The sequence below is a fragment of the Dendrobates tinctorius genome, unplaced genomic scaffold, assembly GCF_039654945.1.
Source record: "Dendrobates tinctorius isolate UK_male_01 unplaced genomic scaffold, ASM3965494v1 ptg000207l, whole genome shotgun sequence".
Taxonomy (NCBI): Eukaryota; Metazoa; Chordata; class Amphibia; order Anura; family Dendrobatidae; genus Dendrobates; species Dendrobates tinctorius.
In genome coordinates, this window is record NW_027361874.1 from 553,996 (window position 1) to 575,000 (window position 21,005).

At 43.4% G+C, this 21,005-nt stretch overlaps 1 protein-coding gene across 1 annotated transcript in view; it reads left to right on the forward strand.

The window, feature by feature from the left end:
* The first annotated feature begins 11,665 nt into the window (after positions 1 to 11,665).
* Positions 11,666 to 21,005, forward strand: part of DMRT3 (doublesex and mab-3 related transcription factor 3) — a 14,088-nt gene continuing 4,748 nt past the window's right edge. Inside the window, exon 1 of the mRNA XM_073554125.1 lies at positions 11,666 to 12,303. Coding sequence (XP_073410226.1) covers positions 11,928 to 12,303 — 376 coding nt within the window. The 5' untranslated portion in view covers positions 11,666 to 11,927. The remainder of the gene's footprint in view (positions 12,304 to 21,005) is intronic.

Genomic DNA, 21,005 nt, shown 5'->3' on the forward strand with positions numbered 1-21,005 from the left:
TACGAGCGCTCTGATTGGCTGTTAAAAGTGAAACAGCCAATCAGAGCGATAGTAACATTTCATCAATGAAAATTGATGAAATATTACAATCCAGCCATGGCCGATGCTGCAGTAGCATCGGACATGGCTGGAGACTCCGATTCGACCCCCCCACCGGCGATCGCCCCCCCGCCACTGAATGACAGCGGCGATCTGCCACCGCTGTCATCATCTGCCCCCCCTCCCATTCCCTCCGCTCCCCGCCAGCTTCCGATAACCCCCTCACCCACTCTCACCGCCCCCGGCACCTTCTAAGTCCCCCTGTCGCTCCCGGTGTCCGGCGGGTCCGGTTCATGGGCGCCGCCATCTTGGAAAATGGCGGGCGCATGCGCAGTGCGCCCGCCCGAATCTGCCGGCTGCAGATTCCATTACACTGTGTTCCAAATTATTATGCAAATTGGATTTAAGTGTCATAAAGATGTTATTTTTTGTTTTTCAAATAAACTCATAGATGGTATTGTGTATCAGGGCTCTTTGGATCACTGAAATCAATCTCAAATGCCTGTGATAATTAGTTTACCAGGTGAGCTCAATTAAAGGAAAACTACTTAAGAATGATGTTCCACATTATTAAGCAGGGCACAGGTTTCAAGGAATTTAGGAAATAAAAAGGATCTCTCTGCTGCTGAAAAGCATCAAATAGTGCAATGCCTTGGTCAAGAGAAGAAAACATTACATATTTCCCAAAAATTTAAACATGATCATTGTACTGTTAAGAGATTTGTGGTTGATTCTGAGCACAGACATGTTTGTGCCGATAAAGGCAGAATGAGGAAGGTTTCTGCCAGGCAAGTTCATTGGATTAAGAGAGTGGCTGCTAAAAAGACATTACAAACCAGCAAACAGATATTTAAAGCTGCTGGTGCCTCTGGAGTCCCTCGAGCCTCAAGGTGTAGGATCCTTCAAAGGCTTGCTGTGGTGCATAAATCTACTATTCGGCCACCCCTAAACAGTGTTCACAAGCAGAAATGGTTGCAGTGGACCCAGACATACATGAAGACTAATTTTCAAACAGTCTTGTTTACTGATGAGTGTCGAGCAACCCTGGATGGTCCAGATGGATGGAGTAGTGGATGGTTGGTGGATGGCCACTATGTCCCAACAAGGCTGCGATGTCAGCAAGGAGGTGGAGGAGTCAGTTTTGGGCCGGAATCATGGGAAAACAGCTGGTAGGGCTCTTTAGGGTTCCTGAAGGTGTGAAAATGACCTCTGCAAAGTATATAGAGTTTCTGACTGACAGCTGTCTTCCATGGTATAAAAAGCAGAAAGGTGTCTTCAGGAGCAAAATCATCTTCATGCATGACAATGCACCATCTCATGCTGCAAAGAATCCCTCTGAGTCATTGACTGCTATAGGCATAAAAGGAGATAAACTCATGGTGTGGCCACCATCTTCCCCTGACCTCAACCCTATAGAGAACCTTTGGAGTATCATCAAGCAAAAGATCTATGAGGGTGGGAGGCAGTTCACATCAAAACAGCAGCTCTGGGAGGCTATTCTGACTTCATGCAAACAAATACAAGCAGTAACTCTCCAAAAACTCACAATTTCAATGGATGCAAGAATTGTGAAGGTGATATCAAAGAAGGGTTCCTATGTTACCATGTAACTTGGCCTGTTAAGCTATTTAACTCCAAAATATCCTTTTTGTTCAGTGAATGTGACCTTCTAATGCTGCAAATTCCACAAATGAGCATTTTCAGTTAACATATCAAATGTTTAGAAATTCTACTGTGCCTAATAATTTGGAACAGTGCAATTTGAGTTTTTATTCATGTTGGAGATTATACTGTTATTATTGGGAGGTTTCTTCAATAAAATTTGATGTATACTCTAACCGGTGATGACTGACTGTCATTTGTACCGACTATTTAGGAAAATCAGAGAAAAATATAATTTGCATAATAATTTGGAACACAGTGTATTTCATTTTGATCACTCTCACAGAGATCAAAATGAAATAAAAAGTAAATGAATCCCCCGATTATCACCCCCATAGGTAGGCATAACTAATAAAATAAAGAAAATATTTTTATTTTTATTTTTCCATCAGGGTTAGGGTTAGGGTTGGAAAGAGGGTTAGGGTTGAAAAGAGGGTTAGGGTTAGGGTTGAAAAGAGGGTTAGGGTTGGAAAGAGGGTTAGGGCTGGAAAGAGGGTTAGGGTTGGAAAGAGGGTTAGGGTTGGAATTAGGGTTAGGGTTGAAAAGAAAGTTAGGGTTGGAAAGAGGGTTAGGGTTGGAAAGAGGGTTAGTGTTGAATTAGGGTTAGGGTTGAAAAGAGGGTTAGGGTTGGAAAGAGGGTTAGGGTTGGAAAGAGGGTTAGTGTTGGAATTAGGGTTAGGGTTGAAAAGAGGGTTAGGGTTGGAAAGAGGGTTAGGGTTGGAAAGAGGGTTAGGGTTGGAATTAGGGTTAGGCTTGTGGTTAGTGCTATGGTTAGTGTTGGGGTTAGGGATGTGTTGGGGTTAGGTTTATGGTTAGGGGTGTGTTGGGGTTAGGGTTGAAGTTAGAATTGAGGGGTTTCCAATGTTTAGGCACATCAGGGGGTCTCCAAACGCGATATGGTGCAACCTTTGATTCCAGCCAATTTTGCGTTCAAAAAGTCAAACGGTGCTCCCTCCCTTCCAAGCCCCGACGTGTGCCCAAACAGTGGTTTACCCCCACATATGGGGTATCAGCGTACTCAGGAAAAATTGCACAACAACTTTTGGGGACTAATTTCTCCTGTTACCCTTGGGAAAATAAAAAAATTGGGGGCTAAAAAATTATTTTTGTGGAAAAAAATGTTTTTTTCATTTTCACGTCTCTGCATTATAAACTTCTGTGAAGCACTTGGGGGTTGAAAGTGCTCACCATACATCTACATAAGTTCCTTGGAAGGTCTAGTTTCCAAAATAGGGTCACTTGTGGGGGGTTTCCACTGTTTAGGCACATCAGGGGCTCTGCAAACGTAATGACGACCGCAGACTATTCCATCAAAGTCTGCATTTCAAAACGTCACTACTTCCATTCCGAGCCCTGACGTGTGCCCAAACAATGGTTCCCCCACACATATGGGGTATCAGCGTACTCAGGACAAACTGGACAACAACTTTTGGGGTCCAATTTCTCCTGTTACCCTTGTGAAAAAAAAAATTGCGGGCTAAAAATCATTTTTTTTGAGGGAAAAAATGATTTTTTATTTTCACGGCTCTGCGTTATAAACTTCTGTGAAGCACTTGGGGGTTCAAGGTGCTCACCACACATCTAGATAAGTTCCTTGGGGGGTCTAGCTTCCAAAATGGGGTCACTTGTGGGGGGTTTCTACTGTTTAGGCACACAGGGGCTCAGCAAATGTAACATGACGCCCACAGACCATTCCATCAAAGTCAGCATTTCAAAATGTCACTACTTCCCTGCTGAGACCCAACGTGTGCCCAAACAGTGGTTCCCCCCCACATATGGGGTACCAGCGTACTCAGGACAAACTGGACAACAACTTTTGGGGTCCAATTTCTCCTGTTACCCTTGTGAAAATAAAAAATTGCGATCTAAAAATTCATTTTTTGAGGAAAAAAAAGATTTTTTATTTTCATGGCTCTGCGTTACAATCTTCTGTGAAGCACTTCGGGGTTCAAGGTGCTCACCACACATCTAGGCAATTTCCTTATGGGGTCTAGTTTCCAAAATGGGGTCACTTGTGGGGGGTTTCCACAGTTTAGGTACATCAAGGGCTCTGCAAATGTAACATGATGCCCGCAGACCATTCCATCAAAGTCTGCATACCAAAACATCACTACTTCTCTTCCAAGCCCTGATGTGTGCCCATACAGTGGTCATCCCCCACATATGGGGTATCAGCGTACTCAGGACAAACTGGAAAACAACTTTTGGGGTCCAATTTATCCTGGTACCCTTGTGAAAATAAAAAATTGCCGACTAAAAAAATTTTTTTGTAGCAAAAAAAAAAATTTTTTATTTTCACTGCTCTGCATTATAAACTTCTGTGAATCACCTGGGGGTTCAATGTGCTCACTGTGCATCTAGATAAGTTCCTTAGGGGGTCTAGTTTCCAAAATGGGGTCATTTGTGGGGAAGCTCCAAAGTTTAGGCACACAGGGGATCTCCAAACACGACATGGTGTCCGCTAACGATTGGAGCTAATTTTCATTTCAAAAAGTCAAATGGCGCTCATTCCCTTCTGCGCCCTGCCGTGCACCCAAACAGTGCCCCCCCCAACATATGGGGTACCAGCCTACTCAGGACAATCTGGACAACTTTTGTGGTCCAATTTCTCCTGTTACACTTGTGAAAATAAAAAATAGCGTTCTAAAAAATCATTTTTGAGGAAAAAAAATGATTTTTTTATTTTCACTGCTCTATGTTATAAACTTTTGTGAGGCACTTGGGGGTTCAAAGTGCTCACTACACATCTAGATAACTTCCTTAAGGGGTCTAGTTTCCAAAATGGGGTCACTTGTGGGGGAGCTCCAATGTTTAGGCACACAGGGGCTCTCCAAACGCGACATGGTGTCCGATAACGATTGGAGCTAATTTTCCATTCAAAAAGTCAAATGGCGCTCCTTCCCTTCCGGGTCCTGCCGTGCACCCAAACAGTGGTTTATGACCACATATGAGGTATTGGTGTGCTCAGGAGAAATTGCCCAACAAATTTTAGGATCCATTTTATCCTGTTGCCCATGTGAAAATGAAAAAACTGAGGCTAAAAGATAATTTTTGTGAAAAAAAAGTACTTTTTTTTCACGGATCAATTTGAGAAGCACCTGGGGGTTCAAAGTGATCACTATGCAACTAGATAAGTTCCTTGGAGGGTCTAGTTTCCAAAATGGGGTCACTTGTGGGGGAGCTCCAGTGTTTAGGCACACAGGGGCTCTCCAAACGCGACATGGCAAGCGCTAAATATTCCAGCATATTTTCCATTCAAAAATTCAAATGGCGCTCCTTCCCTTCTGAGCCCTGCCGTGCGCCCAAACAGTGGTTTATGACCACATATGAGGTATCGGTGTACTCAGGGGAAATTGCCAAGCAAATTTTAGGATCCATTTTATCCTGTTGCCCATGTGAAAATGAAAAAATTGATGCTGAAAGGAAATTTGTGTTGGAAAAATTAAATTGTCCATTTTTTCCTTCCACATTGCTTTAGCTGCTGTGAAACACCTGAAGGGTTAATAATATTCTTGAATGTGGTTTTGAGTAGCTTGAGGGGTTCAGTTTTTAGAATGGTGTCACTTTTGGGTATTTTCTGCCATATAGACCCCTCAAAGTGACTTCAAATGTGAGGTAGTCCCTAAAAAAAATGGTTTTGTAAATTTTGTTGTAAAAATGAGAAATCACTGGTCAACTTTTAACCCTTATAACTTCCTAACAAAAAAATATTTTGCTTCCAAAATTGTGCTGTTGTAAAGTAGACATGTGGGAAATGTTATTTAGTAACTATTTTGTGTCACATAACTCTCTAGTTTAACAGAATAAAAATTCAAAATTTGAAAATTGCGAAATTTTCAACATTTTCGCCAAATTTCTGATTTTTTCACAAATAAATGCAAAAATTATCGACCTAAATTTACCACTAACATGAAGCCCAATATGTCACGAAAAAACAATCTCAGAATCGCTAGGATGCGTTGAAGCATTCCAGAGTTATTACCTCATAAAGGGACACTGGTCAGAATTGCAAAAAATGGCCAGGTCATTAAGGTCAAAATAGGCTGGGTCATGAAGGGGCTTGCAGTGAATTCATTAAGTATTGAGATAATTTTTTTATTTCTCTGAATAAGAGGTGGTCTTTCAGAGAGGCTTCAGTGTAAATATCATGCACCAACCAGCCATAACAATAAATTCTTTGATTAATTAATTGAATATTATTATTGATTATCTTGTGATATTGGTACCTGTCAAAGGGTTAGGAAGTGAGGGATTCGGCACAATGTTCTGCTAGGAAACCTTGCACCCTGGCATTCATGGCTGTTACCACAAGCCATCGAAATAAACACAGAACTGAGTAGTCTCAAAAGCTTGCAATTTGTTACCATCTTTTCAGTTAGCCATTAAAAGGGGACTCTCAAATTGAAATATTTTTTCTATCTACTGGCTAACATGGTACAAAGACACATGTTTTTCCATATGTAAAGGCTATGTATACACCGTATTTTTCGGACCATAAGACGCAGCTAGGTTTTAGAGAAAGAAATTAGGAAAAAATATTTGAGCAAAAAATTTGGTAAATTCTGTACTTAATATCCCCTATCCTGTATATATGGTCCCCTCATCCCCATCCTTATACACATGGCCCCCTCATCCCTATCCTGGTATGCATGGCCCCCCTCATCCCTATCCTGGTATGCATGGCCTCCCTCATCCCTACCCTGGAATGCATGGCCCCCCATCATCCCTACCCTGATATGCATGTTCCCATCATCCCTACCCTGGTATGCATGGCCCTCTCATCCCTATCCTGATATGCATGGCTCCCTCATCGTTATCCTGGTGTGCATGGCTCCCTCATCGTTATCCTGGTGTGCATGGCCCCCTTATCCCTATCCTGGTGTGCATGACCCTCATCCCCATCCTGGTATGCATGCCTCCTCATCCCTAGCCTGGTATGCATGCCCCCTTATACTTATCCTGGTAGGAATGGCCCCCCTCATCCCTATCCTGGTATGCAGATTTCCCATCTCATCCTAGTATGCATGACCCCCATCTCGTCCTAGTATACCTGACCCTATCCCTATCCTGGAATGCAGGGCCCCATACTTAACCTGGTATGATTGGCCCCCATTCTGGTCCTAGTATGCATGGTCCCATCCGTATCCTGGTATAATTGCCCCCCACCCCCATCCAGGTTTGCATGGCCCCATCAGAAAACATTTAAGAAAAATAAATAAACATTACACATAACTTCCCGATGCTTCCTCGCAGCTTCCTGTTCCTATACCAGCAGCTGCTTTATGCTTGTAAGCAGTACATGGCAGGGACGTCATGCGTTGCTTGCAAGCGAAGGGCAGCTGCCGGAATACTCAGTGCTCTGCAGAGAGCAGTGAGTATTCATTGCTCTAGAGCGAGCATAGTGTCAGCCAAAGCCTTCCTGTTGCTGCCGGCAGTCACGTGTGCCGATACTTAAGAGACATGAATATTCAAGGAATGGGGTGAATATTCATTTCTCAGAAGCGGCACACGTGACCACCGGCAACAGCAGGAAGTCTCTAGCTGACACTGTGCTCGCTAGAGAGCAATGAATACTCACTGCTTTGCGCGCACACAGTCCTGGCATGCAGAGCATTGAGTATTTCGGCATCTGCCCTTCGGCTTGCAAGCAGCTCATGACGTCCCTGCCATCCGCTGTTTACAAGCATTCAGTAGCTGCTGGCATCAGAGCAGGACGCTGCAAGGGAGCACCTGGAAGGTAAGTGTAATGGTTTGGGTTTTTAATGTTTTCTGATGGGGCCATGTATACCAGGACTGGGATGGGTGCCAATCATACCAGGATGCCATTAAAGAGAAATTAATATTCATTGCCCTCCACATCCATGGACGTGTAATGCAGTGAATATTCATTTCTCTTTAGCAGTGGGCACACGAGTTAGCTGCAGCCGCCGGCTCCTGTTTCTGTGACCTGCTGCTCCGCTGAAACCACTCCGCCACCTCCCCACCACAGCCAGAGCTGGTACATCGGACTATGAGACGCACACCCAATTTTCCTCCACATTTTTGGAGGAAAAAAGTGTGTCCTATAGTCCAAAAAATACGGTGTATATATATGTATATATATATATATATATATATATATACAGCTCTGGGAAAAATTACGAGACCACCACATCAAAACCCTGTCATGGATAGCCCATTCTCCAGACCTAAAACCCATTGAAAGCCTCTGGGATGTAATTAAGAGGATGATGGATAGCCACAAGCCGTCAAACAAAGAACTGCTTAAATTTTTGAGGCAGAAGCAGTGTGAAAGACTGGTGGTAAGCATGCCAAGATGAGATGTATGAAAGCTGTTATTAAAAATCATGGTTATTCCACAAAATATTGATTTCAGAACTCTTCCTGAGTTAAAACTTTAGTATTATTGTTTCTAAATGATTATGAACTTGTTTTCTTTGCATTATTTGAGATCTGAAAGCACTGTTTTGTTTTGCTTTTTTGACCAAAGAAAAACTTTGTCAGAAAAAAAATACAAAATTTATTGCTTGGAAAGTCGGTGACATGTTGTCAAAAGTTTATAGAATAAAAGAACAATTTACATTTTACTCAAAAATATACCTATAAAGAAAAAAATCAGATAAACTGAACATTTGATAGTGGTCTCTCACTTTTTGCCAGAGTTGTATATATATATATATATATATATATACTATATATACTGCTATATATATGTATATATATATATATATATATATATATATACTGCCCAAAAAAATAAAGGGAACACAAAAAGCTTGTTGCAATTGGAATAGTGTTCCCTTTATTTTTTGAGCAGTATATATATATATATATATATATATATATACACATCCCCAATAAAGTTCCAAAGAAATTCGAGCCATCCTGCAGGCTCAAGGTGCATCGGTGTCAGCGTAAACTATCCGTTGACATTTGAATGGATTGAAACACTATGGCAGGAGACCCAGAAGGACCCCACTGCTGACACAGACATAAAAGAGCTAGACTACAGTTTGCCAAAATGTATGTGTGTAAGCCAAAATTCTTCTGGGACAGCATCTTGTGGACAGATGAGACCAATATAGAGTTTTGTAGTACAGCACATCATTCTCCTGTTTACCAAAAATGGAAGGAGACTTACAAAGAAAAGAACACTACCTACAGTCAAATATGGTGGAGATTCAAATATGTTTTGGGGTTTTGTCTTGCTGCCTATGGCACTGGCATCCGATGCATGTCACATGGATGACATCAATGTGTGTTATGTGTATGCACGTGTGTGGGACGATTTTTGGCCTGTGCTGACATTAAAAATCGGGCATGTCAGCGTGTTTTGCCCATGGACACATGGTCCGTGGAGACACACTGATATGTGCACAGACCCATTCACTTGAATAGGCAAATAGCCCTCCGTTCCTCTCGAGTCTCTCCGCATGGCTAAGTAGTACTGTACAGCCACATATGGGGTATTGCCACGTTCAGTAGAAATTGTGGGACAAATTTTGTTGCCATTTTACCCACTTCTTGTGTGAAAATGTAAAATCTTTGGCTAAAACAAAATTTTGGTGGTAAAAATGTAGTTATTTTGTCCTCACTGCCCAATGGTATAAAATTCTGTGACACACCCATGGTATCAATATGATCATTGCACCCCTAGATGAATTCATTGAGAGGTGTAGTTTGTAAAATTGGGTCACTCATGGGGGTTCTGCTGTTTTGTCTCCCCATTGGCTCTCCCAGTGGGTCATGGCACCTGCAAACCATAACAGTAAAATCTGGTGCTCCTTCCCTTCTGAGTTCTGTCATGTGCCCAAACTGTGGTTAACCCCCTCATATAGGGTACGAGCGTACTCAGGACAATTTGCACAATAACTGTTGGGGTCCAACTTCATCTGTTACCCTTGGGAAAATAAAATTGGGGGCGAAAAGATCATTTTTGTGGAAAAAATATGATTTTTTATTTTTATGGCTCTACTTTATAAACTTCTGTGAAGCACTTGTAGGTTCAAAGTGCTCACCACACATCTAGATAAGTTCCTTAGGGGATCTAGTTTCCAAAATGGTGTCACTTGTGGGGATTTCCACTGTTTAGGCACATACGGGGCTCTCCGAATGCGACATGGAGTCTGATCTTAATTCCAGCCAATTTAGCATTGTAAAAGTAAAACGAAGCTCCTTCCCTTACGAGCTCTGCCATGCGCCCAAACAGTAGTTTACCCCCACATATGGGGTATCAGCATACTCAGGACAAATGGCACAACAACTCATGGGGTCCATTTTCTCCTTTTACCCCTGGGAAAATAATAAATTGGGGGCGAAAATATCATTTTTGTGAAAAAATATGATTTTTTTTTATTTTTACAGCTCTACGTTATAAACTTCTGTGAAGTACTTGGGGGTTCAAAGTGCTCACCACACATGTAGATAAGTTCCTTATGGGGTCTACTTTCCAAAAGTGTGTCACTTGTGGGGGTTTCCACTGTTTAGGCACATCAGGGGCTCTCCAAATGCAACATGGCGTCCGATCTCAATTCCAGCCAATTTTGCATTGAAAATTCAAACAGCGCTTTTTCCCTTCCGAGCTCTGCCATGCGCCCAAACAGTGGTTTACCTGCATATATGGGGTATCAGCGTACTCAGTAGAAATTGTACAACTTTTGGCATCCAATTTCTCCTGTTACCCTTGGTAAAATATAAAAAATAGATCTGAATTAATTTTTTTGTGAAAAAAGTTAAATGTTCATTTTTTTAAACATTCCAAAAATTCCTGTGAAGCACCTGAAGGGTTATTAACATCTTGAATGTGGTTTTGAGCACCTAAAGGGGTGCAGTTTGTAGAATGGTGTCTCTTTTGGGTATTTTCTATCATATAGACCCCTCAAAGTGGCTTCAAATGTGATGTGGTACGTAAAAATAAAATGGTGTTGCAAAAATGAGAAATCGCTGGTCAACTTTTAACCCTTATAACTTCCTAACCAAAAAAATTTTTGGTTCCAAAATTGTGCTGATGAAACGTAAACATGTGGGAAATGCTACTTATGAGTGACATATGTCTGTGATTTAAGGGCATGAAAATTCAAAGTTGGAAAATCGTGAAATTTTCGCCAAATTTCCCTTTTTTTTTTACAAATAAATGCAAGTCATATCAAAGAAATGTTACCACTATCGGGAAGTACAATATGTCATGAGAAAACAATGTCAGAATCACCGGGATCCATGGAAGCGTTCCAGATTTATTACCTCATAAAGGGACAGTGGTCAGAATTGTAAAAATTGGCCCAGTCATTAACGTGCAAACCACCCTTGGGGGTAAAGGGTCGTACTAGTTGTAGTGTCAAAATCGTTTGTACCAAGAAAACGACAATCAATGTGCAAGAGTAAACAGCAGATGAAGGACCTAGTTGAGAAAAAGAGTGGACTTGCACAGAATGAGGATGGATAAACCCTATTTTACTAATTATACTCTACACATGTAGTTTCGACTGACAACCTCTGAAAAAATCATATCACAGATCATTTCCAACTTTCCTCTTCTGTGTATGAGGAGCTCTATGGTGAAACCTACTTGTGAATCCATCCGTCCATGAGATACAATGTAAATATAACAAACTGGTAATGAATGGAGATGAAGTGCCAGTGTAATGTAATCTATAGCAAGGAGTAGACACTATGCTACTAACAGAGTAAATAATCCCTACTCTGGCACCATTGTAGTCCTCAGGGGTAACACTGTGATAAAGGATGACATGCACTGCAGATGGATGAGAGGGCTGCTGGTGGAGAATGGGTGGCAGCAGGCTGTGATCAGGTTCTCTATGAGGGACTGGGCTACACAGGAGGATAATAAGAGGCGGAGACCTTAGAGGAGGGGAAGATCTGCCACCTAACCCCTCACCATCCCATGTACACCCTCACACAGCATGGAGAGTACTGTGCCAGACAGCAGCAGCCTGGTAGCCTAACACTCCTGTGCACCACGCATAGTCCTGCTGGGAGGACATCATCTGGAGATAAAGGACTGGACTTCCATCTGCTCCACACAAGAGAGGAGCAGAGCTCAGGATGTAGGGCTCTGAGCCCAGGCAGGAGGGTTCAGGAATCAAGATACATAGGGTGCTGTCTTCTGTAGCATCACCCACATCCTAGGAGTCATCACCAACCTCTCATCTCTGAGGACAGAACTTCTAGAGACACAAGAGTCCAAGTGTGGTGTCAGCTGCAGGATCATGAATGGTTACGGCTCTCCCTACCTATACATGGGGGGCCCAGTGTCACAGCCCCGAGCCCCACTGCAGAGGACCCCTAAGTGTGCCCGATGTAGGAACCACGGAGTCCTCTCCTGGCTCAAGGGCCACAAGCGCTACTGCCGCTTCAAGGACTGTACCTGTGAGAAATGCATCCTGATCATCGAGAGGCAGCGGGTGATGGCGGCACAGGTGGCCCTCAGGAGGCAGCAGGCCAACGAGAGCCTGGAGAGCCTCATCCCAGACACCCTCCGACCCATGCCAGGCCTGCCCGCCACCTTACCGGCCGACACCAGCCAGCCCGCCGCCCGGCCAGGAGAGATGACCATCAGGTGGGCACAGGAGCCGGGGAAGACAGGTGGGTACTGCCGGGGAACACAGGTGGGTACTGCCGGGGAAGACAGGTGGGTACTGCCGGGGAAGACAGGAGGGTACTGCCGGGGAACACAGGTGGGTGCTGCCGGGGAACACAGGTGGGTACTGCCGGGGAAGACAGGCGGGTACTGCCGGGGAAGACAGGTGGGTACTGCCGGGGAACACAGGTGGGTACTGCCGGGGAAGACAGGTGGGTACTGCCGGGGAAGACAGGCGGGTACTGCCGGGGAAGACAGGCGGGTACTGCCGGGGAAGACAGGCGGGTACTGCCGGGGAACACAGGCGGGTACTGCCGGGGAAGACAGGAGGGTACTGCCGGGGAACACAGGCGGGTACTGCCGGGGAAGACAGGCGGGTACTGCCGGGGAACACAGGCGGGTACTGCCGGGGAAGACAGGCGGGTACTGCCGGGGAACACAGGCGGGTACTGCCGGGGAACACAGGCGGGTACTGCCGGGGAAGACAGGTGGGTACTGCCGGGGAAGACAGGAGGGTACTGCCGGGGAACACAGGTGGGTACTGCCGGGGAAGACAGGTGGGTACTGCCGGGGAACACAGGTGGGTACTGCCGGGGAAGACAGGAGGGTACTGCCGGGGAAGACAGGAGGGTACTGCCGGGGAAGACAGGCGGGTACTGCCGGGGAAGACAGGCGGGTACTGCCGGGGAACACAGGCGGGTACTGCCGGGGAAGACAGGCGGGTACTGCCGGGGAAGACAGGCGGGTACTGCCGGGGAAGACAGGCGGGTACTGCCGGGGAACACAGGCGGGTACTGCCGGGTAAGACAGGCGGGTACTGCCGGGGAAGACAGGCGGGTACTGCCGGGGAACACAGGCGGGTACTGCCGGGTAAGACAGGCGGGTACTGCCGGGGAAGACAGGCGGGTACTGCCGGGGAACACAGGCGGGTACTGCCGGGGAAGACAGGCGGGTACTGCCGGGGAAGACAGGCGGGTACTGCCGGGGAACACAGGCGGGTACTGCCGGGGAAGACAGGAGGGTACTGCCGGGGAACACAGGCGGGTACTGCCGGGGAAGACAGGCGGGTACTGCCGGGGAACACAGGCGGGTACTGCCGGGGAAGACAGGCGGGTACTGCCGGGGAAGACAGGCGGGTACTGCCGGGGAACACAGGCGGGTACTGCCGGGGAAGACAGGCGGGTACTGCCGGGGAAGACAGGTGGGTACTGCCGGGGAAGACAGGTGGGTACTGCCGGGGAAGACAGGTGGGTACTGCCGGGGAACACAGGTGGGTACTGCCGGGGAAGACAGGAGGGTACTGCCGGGGAAGACAGGAGGGTACTGCCGGGGAACACAGGTGGGTACTGCCGGGGAAGACAGGTGGGTACTGCCGGGGAACACAGGTGGGTACTGCCGGGGAAGACAGGAGGGTACTGCCGGGGAAGACAGGAGGGTACTGCCGGGGAAGACAGGCGGGTACTGCCGGGGAAGACAGGCGGGTACTGCCGGGGAAGACAGGTGGGTACTGCCGGGGAAGACAGGCGGGTACTGCCGGGGAAGACAGGCGGGTACTGCCGGGGAACACAGGTGGGTACTGCCGGGGAAGACAGGAGGGTACTGCCGGGGAAGACAGGAGGGTACTGCCGGGGAACACAGGTGGGTACTGCCGGGGAAGACAGGTGGGTACTGCCGGGGAACACAGGTGGGTACTGCCGGGGAAGACAGGAGGGTACTGCCGGGGAAGACAGGAGGGTACTGCCGGGGAAGACAGGTGGGTACTGCCGGGGAAGACAGGTGGGTACTGCCGGGGAACACAGGCGGGTACTGCCGGGGAAGACAGGCGGGTACTGCCGGGGAAGACAGGTGGGTACTGCCGGGGAAGACAGGTGGGTACTGCCGGGGAACACAGGTGGGTACTGCCGGGGAAGACAGGCGGGTACTGCCGGGGAAGACAGGTGGGTACTGCCGGGGAACACAGGCGGGTACTGCCGGGGAAGACAGGCGGGTACTGCCGGGGAACACAGGTGGGTACTGCCGGGTAAGACAGGCGGGTACTGCCGGGGAAGACAGGTGGGTACTGCCGGGGAAGACAGGCGGGTACTGCCGGGGAACACAGGTGGGTACTGCCGGGTAAGACAGGCGGGTACTGCCGGGGAAGACAGGTGGGTACTGCCGGGGAACACAGGTGGGTACTGCCGGGGAAGACAGGTGGGTACTGCCGGGGAAGACAGGTGGGTACTGCCGGGGAACACAGGTGGGTACTGCCGGGGAAGACAGGTGGGTACTGCCGGGGAAGACAGGTGGGTACTGCCGGGAGCACAATGGATTCTTCACTTGTCTCTTTAGTGGCAGGGAATATAGGGCCATGAAAATTATAAGTAACAGAAAGTAAAGATAATATGATAAAACATAATAACCTACAAACAAACAAGAGAAGGTCTAAACCATCTATTACAGGCAATTATTACCACTCATTACAGATGCCCCTTGCACCATACACTATGATGGCTGGAGACTGTCAGCTCCCTGCACCAAGGGGAAACCGAGAACAAACATCATGGAGACATGTTCTCTCTTTTCTTTCTTGTTTCTATCTATCTATCTGTCTAGCTTTATAGCAGCAGAAAATAAAGATAAACAATTACTCCCCTAAACTATATAAATGAAAATCTTAAATGTCTGGATGCCGTAGACTTTTTATCGCACTAGAAATATTTATTAGCACTATCATTTTTCTTTTCCTGGAAACGTTTAGTAACATTCCTTATCAGTAATAAAAAAATATGCTATAATTAATAATATCAATACGAAATATAACAGAATAGTAATAATACTTGCGGCTCACAATGATTATAAATATGCATGCTACTAATAACAAACGAAATAATAGTGATAAGCATCTATATATCTATCCATCCCATATCTATCTATGTATCTATCTATCTATCTATCTATCTATTTATCTATCTTATATCTATCTCATATCTATCTATCTATCTATCTATTTATCTATCTTATATCTATCTATCCCATATCTATCTATCTATCTATCTATCCCATATCTATCTATCTATCTATCTATCTATCTAATAAATGAAGAAAAAAAGGCAGCACTCCAAATTAAATGTGAAAAAAGTGGATACTTTACTGATCCTCCAAGCTTGACAAAGACGGGTCACCATCGAAACGTCGCCACCTGAGGATCAGTAAAGTATCCACTTTTTTCACATTTAATTTGGAGTGCTGCCTTTTTTTCTTCATTTATTAATTCGGTTGTTTGGACACTGCTGAATAGGTTCTGCACCAATTGTAGAATTTTGGTAGCGCTGCCCTATTTTTTTTATCTATCTATCTATCTATCTATCCCATATCTATCTATCTATCTATCTATCTATCTATCTATCTATCTATCTAGCCCATATCTATCTATCTATCTATCTATCCCATATCTATCTATCTATCTATTTATCTTATCTATCCCATATCTATCTATCTATCTATCCCCTATCTATCTATCTATCTATCTATCTATCTATCATCTATCTATCTCATATCTATCTATCTATCTATCTATCTATCTATCTATCTATCTATCTATCTATCTGTCTCATATCTATCTATCTATCCTATATCTATCTGTCTCATATCTATCTATCTATCTATCTATCTATCTATCTATCTATCCCATATCTATCTATCTATCCCCTATCTATCTATCTATCTATCTATCTCATATCTATCTATCTATCTATCTTTGTATCTATCTATCTATCCCATATCTATCTATCTATCTATCTCATATCTATCTATCTATCTATCTATCTTTGTATCTATCCCATATCTGTCTATCTATCTATCTATTCCATATCTATCTATCTATCTATCTATCCCATATCTATCTATCTATCTATCTATCTATCCCATATCTATCTATCTATCTATCTATCTATCTATCTAGCCCATATCTATCTATCTATCTATCTATCTATCCCATATCTATCTATCTATCTATCTATTTATCTTATCTATCCCATATCTATCTATTATATATTTATCTATCTATCTATGTCATATTTATTATGTATCTCATATAAATATACTGCTCAAAAAATAAAGGGCACAAAAACATCCTGTTGCAAATGGAATAGTGTTCCCTTTATTTTTTTTTTAGTATATAAATATATATACAGTACAGAAAGTTACACAATCCCTAATGTGCTATCTGAATTCAGCTAAATTGGGAGAAGTTTCTCTCTGAGATTAGTATTTATTACACTGTTTTCTGTCCTGCAATGTTTAGTAATGTTGCTGTTGATATAATCTATTATAATTGAGTCATAATAATAATATAAATAGTAATTAATAATAATATTTTGTCTGCTGCTAAGACAATATCTATCAGGGCTGAATGAGTAAACCTTCCATGATCCATGGTCAGTCCCTCTGATTGCTTGTGCTCTTGATGTGCCAGTGAGTAGTTCTGCCGATGATAAGTGGCATTCCCTATGCTATGCAGAGTTGGCAGCCAGGGTGGTGGAAGCACAAAGGGCAATATGTGGCAACAATGAGATGTAGGAACCCTGGAATTTGTTGTCCCTTGCTGCTTATGCGGTTATCACATTATGATTATTGAGATCCCCCCGGCCACTTTACAGCTTAGATGAAGGAGACAAGTAGTGAAGCGTGTGAGATCGCTCCAGAAGGAGATCAAGTGTAGCCTCTACGTGTGCCAAAGCCTGTCACCCGGAGTGAGGGATCAGGTTACTGCAGAACGCTGAGCCTCTATGGAGACCGAGGGATCCAGTCCAGATCCCTGCAAGGAAACCTCTACTCCTAGTTAGACAAGCAGTCATGGATACTTACATTTATCTATTATCTATCTATCTATCTATCTATCTATCTATCTATCTATCTATCTATCATCTACCTCATATCTATTATTTATCTATTTTCTATCTATAAATATTATATATCTATTTCATACCTCTCTATTACTTATCTATCTCTTTTTAATTAGTCATATATATATATTGCTAAACAAAGAAAAAATATAGCCCTAATGTAATATAATGTGCACATAAACAAGAAGGAGTTAGAATGCAGTGACATACATGTAGAGAGTATAGGGATGTTAGATGTGCAGCTGCCAGGTGATCTGGTGACTTTCTAGAGGTGTCCTTCTCCCTGCACTGCTCTATACACAGGCAGCAGCGCCCTAATTGTCTGCAGAAAAAGGAAAGTCCCAGCTCAGCATTTCCATCCAGTCTCCTCCGGATACACAGTGGGGTAATGTCCTCCACAGTGAGAAATGTGCCCATCCTGCCTCCACCTCTGAGTCCCTGGCACTGACAACCTCCTCCTGCCCACATGCCCATTCACTGCTTCATACGTCTATTAAACCGACGAGTCCGATATATTATGGTATATGGATTTATCTAAGGAGGCAACTGGAATCTAAATATATATATATAGTCAACAATTTTTTTTAGATTGTAAAAAGTGTCTTTTAGTAGTAGGATTATATATGTGGGAATAATTAGATTTAAAAGGTTCAGTTTAAACCCAATTAATTAAAACTGAAAAATACAAAAATAGGTCTCTCTCTAGGTATCTATCTAGTAACAAAATCAGAATGTACTTAAAAATAAAACAAAAAAATAATTACCGAGAAATTTATTCTATTAATTATAAAACAGAAAAACTCAAAGCAATAGGAAGTAGTGAAGCGAATTATCTATCCTATATCTATCTATCTATCTATCTATCTATCTATCTATCTATCTATCTATCCTATATCTATCCATCTATCTATCTATCTATCTATCTATCTATCTATCTATCTATCCCATATCTATCTATCTATCTATCTATCTATCTATCTATCTATCTATCTATCTATCCCATATCTATCTATCTATATATCTATCTATCTATCTATCTATCTATCCTCTATCTATCTATCTATTATCTATCTATCTCATATCTATCTATCTATCTCATATCTATCTATCTCATATCTATCTATCTCATATCTATCTATCTATCTATCTATCTATCTATCTATCCTATATCTATCTGTCTCATATCTATCTATCTATCTATCTATCTATCCCATATCTATCCTATATCTATCTATCTATCTATCTATCCCCTATCTATCTATCTATCTATCTATCTATCTATCTATCTATCATCTATCTATCTCATATCTATCTATCTATCTATCTATCTATCTATCTATCTATCTGTCTCATATCTATCTATCTATCTATCCTATATCTATCTGTCTCATATCTATCTATCTATCTATCTATCTATCCCATATCTATCTATCTATCCCCTATCTATCTATCTATCTATCTATCTCATATCTATCTATCTATCTATCTATCTATCTTTGTATCTATCTATCTATCTATCCCATATCTATCTATCTATCTATCTCATATCTATCTATCTATCTATCTTTGTATCTATCCCATATCTGTCTATCTATCTATCTATTCCATATCTATCTATCTATCTATCCCATATCTATCTATCTATCTATCTATCTATCCCATATCTATCTATCTATCTATCTATCCCATATCTATCTATCTATCTATCTATCTATCTATCTATCTATCTATCTATCTATCCCATAGCTATCTATCTATCCCATATCTATCTATCTATCTATCTATCTATCTATCTATCTATCTATCTATCCCATATCTATCATCTTTAAAGCCAAAGATAAGAGGAGGAGGAGGTAAAGCTAAAAGGGAGGCTGTATATGTAGACTTTTCAGTAAATTGCTATGGAATTTAAAGTACAATTGGCTGCAGCATTTTTGGAAATAAGTAAATAAATAAACAAACAGCAAATAAAACATGAAAACCTGTGCACAATGCTGCCTGTAAAGTATCCTACCGTGGTAGTCTTACATTTTTCTGTATCATTTCGGAGATGTCGCAGACCTCCATTTTGGGTCCATGAGGTGACAGCCCTCAGATCCGTGGCATCCAGCTGGGCTAGTGGTGGCCGGATAGTATTACACGGATCGGATGTCCGCGTGAAATAATTGTGTCGCCCACCACCTTCCACATTGTGGATGCCACTCGCCTATTCATGTCCATGGTTGCTCTAAAAAGCATGGGCTCCCATACAGATCACTCATGTAGCATCCGAGTCTTCTGGTTACATTGCGATTCCTGAATCCGTATTTGGTCTTGTCAATTTTAATGACTGCTGTTGTATAAAAACAGATGAAAAATCTTTTATTTTTCTGGAAAAAATCTGACAATGTTATTTACACGCTCATGTGAACTCCAAACATCATATGTGTATTAGGTGTTTCTAAATGAAGTCAGTGTAAGGTAAAGGCTGCGATCCGCATCATTAGGAGCTTTACCTGCAGGATTCTCAGCCCAACCCTCACAATTTCTTTATATTTCCTTCAATCCCTCTGAAAACACTCCTGTTTTTTATTTTCTAAAAACAAGTGCGTAAAAAACTGCACATAGGATTGTGATTGCAGCCTTAGACCTCATTCACATGTCGAGTTTTCACATGCGTCTTCTATTTCTTTTTGTCTGCCCCAGACATGTAAAAAGAAAAACCCTATAAAAATCACCCGAATAAATGTTTGTGTCAGCTATAGCGAATATTGGGCATTAAAACTTAACATGAAATATTCATTAAAAACATAGAACAACAGAAAAAACACAATGTGACTCTGCGCGTCTATTAATATTGTATTGTCTGTGATAACATCCAATATTCATTGAAAAAGCTAACTTTCATTCCCAATATTCACTACAGTTCACACAGAACACATTCTCATTATAAGAAATAGTCTTTTCACATGTTGTTTTATGATGGACGCTCTGCAAAAAAAGGGAAAAGGGATCTGCGGATCACACTCGTGACACCTGCAGATCACTCACAGCTTCCAGCCATGAGGCTCCATGTACTGTCCATCCTTCACTCACTGATTCCAACCATGAGGCTCCATGTACTGTCCATCCCTCACTCACTGATTCCAGCCATGAGGCTCCATGTACTGTCCATCACTCACTGATTCCAGCCATGAGGCTCCATGTACTGTCCATCACTCACTGATTCCAGCCATGAGGCTCCATGTACTGTCCATCCTTCACTCACTGATTCCAACCATGAGGCTCCATGTACTGTCCATCCCTCACTCACTGATTCCAGCCATGAGGCTCCATGTACTGTCCATCCCTCACTGATTCCAGCCATGAGGCTCCATGTACTGTCCATCCTTCACTCACTGATTCCAACCATGAGGCTCCATGTACTGTCCATCCCTCACTCACTGATTCCAGCCATGAGGCTCCATGTACTGTCCATCCCTCACTGATTCCAGCCATGAGGCTCCATGTACTGTCCATCCCTCACTCACTGATTCCAGCCATGTGGCTCCATGTACTGTCCATCCCTCACTGATTCCAGCCATGAGGCTCCATGTACTGTCCATCCCTCACTTACTGATTCCAGCCATGAGGCTCCATGTACTGTCCATCCCTCACTCACTGATTCCAGCCATGAGGCTCCATGTACTGTCCATCCCTCACTGATTCCAGCCATGAGGCTCCATGTACTGTCCATCACTCACTCACTGATTCCAGCCATGAGGCTCCATGTACTGTCCATCCCTCACTCACTGATTCCAGCCATGAGGCTCCATGTACTGTCCATCCCTCACTGATTCCAGCCA